The sequence below is a fragment of the Mirounga leonina genome, unplaced genomic scaffold, assembly GCF_011800145.1.
Source record: "Mirounga leonina isolate KUSES-001 unplaced genomic scaffold, KU_Mleo_1.0 Mir_178, whole genome shotgun sequence".
NCBI classification, from domain to species: Eukaryota; Metazoa; Chordata; class Mammalia; order Carnivora; family Phocidae; genus Mirounga; species Mirounga leonina.
This window is the reverse complement of record NW_023270464.1, coordinates 10,242,804-10,250,145: the sequence shown is the minus strand read 5'-3', so window position 1 is coordinate 10,250,145 and position 7,342 is coordinate 10,242,804. Positions and strand designations below refer to the sequence as shown.

Genomic DNA, 7,342 nt, shown 5'->3' with positions numbered 1-7,342 from the left:
TCATTGCTCAGGGTTCTCCCGAAATTCCAAGCAGAACATGTGCACACCAAGCTTCTAGTAACAATACCTGCCCTCCTCCCATTGGATATCCCCAGTCCCTGACCCAGGGCACACGGTTGCCATCTGCAAAGCCTGGGAGGGCAGATAAGACTGACAACCACCTACACTCCTCCTTAGCACTCCACAGCAACTAGGAAACTTCCAGACCAGTTACGCCGTCTATGTGCTCTGGTGGGCGTCCATGGGGACTTACAGGCCGTTGTCGTAGCAGGACGAGCTTGGTAACCTGAATGTTCACCTTACTTCCAAGGCTCTGGTGCTGAAACATATTGTATACCTGTCAAGAGAGAAAAGAGAATTAATGACATAAATATAAAAATTAATAAAAATACAGTGGTATCCTGAATGGGATCCTGGAACAGACAGAAGATGTTAGGTAAAAACTAAGGACATCTGCATTAACTATTGACTCTAGTCAATAATAATCAGTCAGAATGCCAAAAAAATAATCCAATGGGCAGAGGACCTGAACAGACATTTTTTCAAAGACATACAAAATGGCCAACAGACACATGAAAAGATGCTCAATCATCAGGGAAATACCCATCAAAACCATAATGAGATACAACCTTACACCTGTCAAAATGACTAGCATCAAAAAGACAAGAAATAACAAGTGTTGGGGAGGATGTGGAGGAAAAGGAACCCTCATGCACTGTTGGTGGGAATGTAAATTGGTGTAGCTACTGGGGAAAACAGTATGGAAGTTTCTCCAAAAAGTAAAAATAGAATTACCATATGATCCAGTAATTCCCACTACTGGGTATTTACCTAAAGAAAATGAAAACACTAATTTGAAAAGATGTATGCACCCCTGTGTTTATTGTAGTGTTATTTACAATAGCCAAAAAGGTATGGAAGCAGCCCAAGTGTCGATCGATAGATGAATGGATGAAGAAGTATACATATATACAACAGAACATTACTCAGCCATGAAAAAGAATGAGATCTTGCCATTTGTGACAATATGGATGGACCTAGAGAGTATTATACTAAGTGAAATAAGTCAGAGAAAGACAAGTACTACATGGTTTCACTTATATGTGGAATCTAAAAAATAAAATGAGCAAACAAAAACAGACTCTTAAATACAGAGAATAAACTGATGGTTAACAGCGGAGGTGAGTGGGGGATGAGTGAAATAGGTAAAGGGGATTAAGAGGTATAAACTTCCAGTTATAAAATAAAGAAGTCACAGAGATGAAAAATATAGCATAGGAAATATAGTAAGATTGTAATAACATTGTTTGGGGACAGACGGTGACTACACTTATCATGGTGGGCACTGAACAACGTATAGAATTATTGAATCATAATGTTGTACACCTGAAATATAACACTGTATGTTAATTATTTCAATAAAAAATAATACATCAATATTGGTCCATTAGTTATACCATACTATTATAAGATGTTAATAAGAGGAGAAATTGTGTAGGGGAACTCTGTACTAGTTGTTCAATTTTTCTATAAATCTAAAACATATAATACAAATGACTAAAATAGAAATTTTTTATAAGATAGAAATTACACTCATTAAAAATTATATTAATTAAAAATATTAAAACCCTGCATTTTTCCAGTACAAAAAAATCTAAAAAAGAATTACACAAAATTTAATTTTCAGTGTTCATGAAGTCTTTTTAAAACAACAAAATACACACACACATGAGAAATATGACCCACATTTTATTTAAAAGGCCTTCTGAGGGGCACCTAGGTGACTCAGTCAGTTGAGCATCTGACTCTTGATTTCAGGTCCGATCATGATCTTGGGATCATGGGATTGGGCCCCATGTCGGGCTCCATGCTCAGCGGGGAGTCTGCTTGAGGAGTCTCTCTCCCTCTCCCTCTGCCCCTCCCCCCATGCTCACTCTTTCTCGCTGTGAAATAAATAAATCTTTAAAACAAAAAAAGGCCTCTGAGACCCCAAAATTCCCATAAATATGAATTCCCAAAAGAAATATGCACATGATAGAAAACTCTGAAATCACACACAGAGCTAAGCTGGAAATCAGTTGTTTAAAAAAAAAAAAAAAAAGGCATAGAACAGCAGATTCCCATAGAAGGAATGGGTATTAGATAATCCTGATAGAAAACTCAAAACTCCCATTCTGGGTTTTTATGTGGGACATTGAAGGGGACCTTTAAGAAGGGGAAGGTCAATGCCTGTGGCCGTATTTGCCACATGCAGTCCTTGTAATCTCTAACCCTCATCAAAACCTGTCAAGGTCAGTATCTCCACCACCCTCAGCTCATCAAGAGAAAGCCACCTGCTTAAGACCCACAGCTAGTCAACAATGACCCCAATTCATATGCAGGCTTGTCCAGCCAATAAGGCCACAATCCTCCTTTATGCCTGAAGTCCTCATTCTAACCACAGTGTGTCATGGAGACAGGGTTAGAGTAACAAAAGAGGATTTGTCCCTCTCGGTTTTGCACCTCTTGTTGGTAGAAGGACCTCAGTATCAAAAAAAATCCAAGGAAAGTGTTTCAAGGGGAAGAGAGGGAGGAAATCTCAAACAAGGCAGAGGAATCAAAGTTGACATGGACAGGGAAAGGCCCATTGAATGTGAGAATCCCTGGCTCCCTCTCCTGTAATATGGACAAAGCAGGATGAGGGGGGTATAATGGGATAGATCAGGTAGGTGGTAGAAGAAGATACGGAGAGAACAGGGATGAGAATCTTTCGAACACCTAGCGAAATACTTCTGCTTCATTGTGTCCTGGTTTTTCCTTTGTTTTTTCCAGTTTTATTGAGATGTGATTGATATATAACATTGTATTATTTTTAGGTGTACAACATGATTTGACATATATACAATATACTGCAAGATGATCACCACAAGAAGTTCAGTTAACGCCCATCACCTCGCATAGTTACAATTTGTTTTCTTGTGATGAGAACTTTTAAGATCTGCTCTCTTAGGAACTTTCAAACATATGATCCAGTATTATTAACCATAGTCACCTTGTTGTACATTATATCCCCAAGACTTATTATAAATGGAAGCTTGCACCTTTTGACCCCCTTCACCCATTGCCCACCTGCATCTCTGGCAACCAGCAAACTCTTCTCTGTATCTAGGAATTTAGCCTTTTTAGATTCCACATATAAGTGAGATCATACAGTATTTCTTTTTCTCTGACTTATTTCACTTGGTTTTGAAACTTTTTTTTTTTTCCTGATAGACACAATCTAGAAGGGAGAATTTTCCAGCAGGGGCATTAAAACTTTCTACTGTGTTCTTTGGTACATCAGCCGCAACATAAAACAACAACCAGAGCAGACTGTAGCCACAGTTAATCAAGGCCACGTGAAGCATACAATGTTTGAGCATCTGTGTGACAAAGGAATTTAGCTGTGTCATTGCTTGGATCTTATTTTTCCAGTACAAAAAAATCTAAAAAAGAATAATTACATGAAATTTAATTCTTTGAAAACTATTATTAAAGCAAAAGAAAATCTTTGGGTAACTTAATATTCTTTCCCACAAGGAAAAATAGAACACATTTAGTTGTTCTGTTCTTACTCCACCCCACCCCCCAAATTTATTCCACTAAGAACAAAATAGTAGTCATTTCTTTTCTCTCGCTCTCTCTTTTTTTTTTTTTTACACTGGATCATCTGTAGGCCAATACTGAAGTCATGTCTTAATTACCTATCCCCAAACCTGGGTGAAGAGGAAAACACATAACTTTTTCCTTGTTTTGATATTTTGAGAACCACCCAATGGCTGCGACTCAGATTTTTCCAGTAGGATTGGGCCCAAACTGGAAAACCTCAATTCAAAACATCAAAAATAGGAAGAATGAAAACCTGCAGTTCTGAGGGAGAAAATTCAAGTCACAGAGGATTTCAAGGTGCAATCTAATCATCGCCTAGAATGTCAACAACAGCCAAAGGCGTTAGAGGATATTATTTAAGGAAGGTTTAAAGGAATAACACAGGGCGCCTGGGTGGCTCAGTTGGTTAAGCGACTGCCTTCGGCTCAGGTCATGATCCCGGAGTCCCTGGATCAAGTCCCGCATCAGGCTCCCTGCTCGGCAGGGAGTCTGCTTCTCCCTCTGACCCTCCCCCCTCTCATGTGCTCTCTCTCATTCTCTCTCTCTCAAATAAATAAATAAAATCTTTTAAAAAATAAAATAAAAATAAAAATATAAAGGAATAACACATACGCAATTTTCAATGGAACTGTGACATGCCACAGAAAAGCTGCATAAAGAACCTGCATAAAAGAGCACAAATTTCAGGAAGGAAAAACTATAGGAACAACCTCTCTTGGCAGAACTTTCCATTTCCTCCTCGCTGGGCTGATGACAGTTCTGTGCATTCTATACAACCACAACCCCAAAGGCTCAGTCGCTTCCCTTGGGGCAAATGCTCAAAAAGGAGGGAAGATGGAGAGAAGACAAAGCTTCCTCCTTCAGGGGCTAGGAGAAGGGCTGGGAGATGGGGTGGGGGGGTGGTTTACTGGGTACAGAGTTTCAGTTTTGCAAGATGACAAAGTTCTAGAGATGGGTTGCACAACAACGTGAATATACTTCCTACTGAACTGCACACTTACAAATGACTAAGACGGTAAACTGAATGTGTATTTCACCGCAATTAGAATTTTCTGAATTAATTTTTTTTGAAAGACGCTTCACACTCTAGCGACATTCTCTAGCAAGCGCGAAGGCAGGCACTTCCCCTCGACGTGTACCTAGGGTGCTCACGTCCTAGAAAGCAGATCTGGGAGCCTGACCTCGGCCAGAGCACCTCGTCACCTGACGTGAGCCGTCCCACGTTCCCACAAAGCTCAGCAGAGCACAGGGCAGATGCACAGGATCTCCCGGGGGGGCCCAGAGCCAAGCCCGGCAAGCCAGACGAAAATCTGACAACAGCCACAAACACAAAGCATCAGGCCCCAAAGACATGTACCGAAGTCTCCTCGTCTTTTTTTCCCATGGAAATTCACGCTCAGGAGAAGTCCTGGAGGCGGCGGCCATATGATGTTGAGGGAGACACCTGGTTGGGCAAGGAACAGCCCGGCCAATCGTCTGGAAATTCTGTCTCCGGCGTCCAGCTCTGGCTGTGTCCTGGCAAGTGTTCAGAGCCCTGGCTGCGTTTGTCACATTTCCTTGGCAGCCCGGGGGCCAAGCCGGCAGGGAGGAGGGACCAGCTCCCAGCAGCACAATGTGGCTCTCCTGGCTGGGCGACTTGGGGACACGGGCAGGGAGGGGCGGACGGGGCCAGAGAAGCAGCAGCAGGTGACGGGGACACGTGGGGAGGAGCTGTGCAGAGTGCCCAAGCAGGGTTCCCCAAGAACACCTGTGCTACTCAGGGCCTCCCCGGGGACAGACAGACTCAAATCATGTCCGGTGCCCATCCGGACCCCCGTACAGGAAAGGACTCTTTCTCCTGGACAGTGCCCCGGAGGGGGGCCCCTGAAGCAGAAGCACCAACATCACCCGGACATTTGCTGGAAATGCATTCTGGAGCCCACCCCAGAACCACGGAGCCAGAGGCCCTGGGGGTGGGCCTGGCCACCTGCCTTTTACAATCCCCACCCCCCTTGCCCCGGCGGCTTCCCCGGGGATGGCTTCTGGCGTGTGGGAACCAGCGAGTGCTCTAACACCGTGACAGTTTCTCTGGGCACCAGAGAAAGGCTTGTTGTCTGTTTCGCATGGTAATTGAGTAAAATTGATGCCATTTTTCCTCCCAACAGAACTCGACTGGAACATCTCACGTTTTCATTTCACTCCACGGTTGTTAAACACGCTAAAAACAACCAAAGCTCCGGCAAGTGGCCCCGTTTTCCAGTTTGGCTGCCCCAACCCCAGGTTTCTGGTGTCAACGCCACTGTTTCCGTCTGCAATTTGCTCTTTAAAATCTTCCTGCTCCCGTGTCACTACCAGCCCCCAACCACAGGAAAGCCAAGAGATAGACGTAAAAGGGCACGACAGCACATTTGGAACAGGGACAAAGCCCAGCCCAGGGGACCACGCTGCAGTCTGCTGCCGGCTCGAAGACCCAGTCTGGCAGAGGCTTCTCGCTCCGTGGGTACCTGTGCAGGTGAGTGGTTTGCTGGGGACCCAGAGCCTGGAGCAGGACTCCAGCTCCCTGGATAAGAGTCAGGCAGAGGGGTTTTTAAAAACACAAATCAGCGCATGCCACTCTTGTGCTTCAGCCCCTGCAATAGCTTCCGACCGCACGTGCACTGAAGCCCACCCCCCTGCCCTGGCGGACCAGACCGTGAGGTCATCTGGCTCGCACACCCCTCACTGTGCCCCCTCCCCATCACCCACCAGACACGACCTCTTTCTGCGCCCCCCAAATGCCAGACTGACCTCGGCTGGCTAGCTCCTTAGTGCCTGCCCCCTTCTAACCGGAACATCACTTCTCACAGAAGTGACCTGACTGCCTTGCTCACTTGCTATCGCCTGGATCTCTGTATAGCAATTTATAAAATCTGCACACAAATTTTACTGATTCATGTGTTGAGCAAGCACTGTCTGTCGGTCCCACTACATGAGCTCCATGGGAATGGGACTGGTCATGGTCCGGATTCTATCCCTAGACCCTGAAAGAGTCCCCAGCGCACGTGAGGTACCCAGTAAATATAGCTGAATAGAATTAGTGAGCTTTTTAACTTATTTTTAATCACAGTAAATACATGTAACATAAAATTTTAGCATCTTAACCACTGTTAAGTATACAGTTCAGTAGTGTTAAATGCATTCATGTTATTGTAGGACGATCACCACCATCCATCCACGGAACTCATTCACCTTGCAAAGCTGAAACTCTGCACCCATTAAACGCTAACTCCCCATTCCCCCTACCCCAGCCCCTGGCAGCCCCCATTCTGCTTTGTCTCTATGAATGTGACTACTTCAGGTGCCTCATATAAAAGTGGAATCATACAGTATTTGTCCTTTTGTGACTGGCTTATTTCACTTAGCAGAATATCCTCAAGGTTCATCCACGTTGTAGCCTGTGTCTGAATCCCATCCTTCTTTAAGACTGATGAATATTCCATAGTATGTATAAACCACACTCTGTTTATCCATTGATCCGTCCATGGACACTTGGGTTGCTTCCTCCTCTTGGCTATTATGAACAATTCTGCTATGAACATAGGTGTACAAATATCTATGACCCTAACTTCCCTTCTTTTGATGTATATACTCAGAAGCAGAACTGCTGGATGACATGGTAGTTCTAAGTTTTTTTTGAAAACCACCAGTCTTGTTTCCATAAGGGCTGCACCATTTTACAGTTCCACCAACAATCACA

General features: G+C 44.1%; 1 protein-coding gene across 2 annotated transcripts in view; it reads right to left on the bottom strand.

Annotated features, from left to right (window-relative positions):
• The window catches only part of ADAMTS17 (ADAM metallopeptidase with thrombospondin type 1 motif 17), a 344,744-nt gene that overhangs the window by 269,846 nt on the left and 67,556 nt on the right, over nucleotides 1-7,342 (bottom strand). For both annotated transcript variants that reach the window (XM_035024022.1, XM_035024023.1), the window contains exon 5: nucleotides 254-337. In XM_035024022.1, the coding sequence (XP_034879913.1) occupies nucleotides 254-337 (84 nt within the window). The remainder of the gene's footprint in view (nucleotides 1-253; nucleotides 338-7,342) is intronic.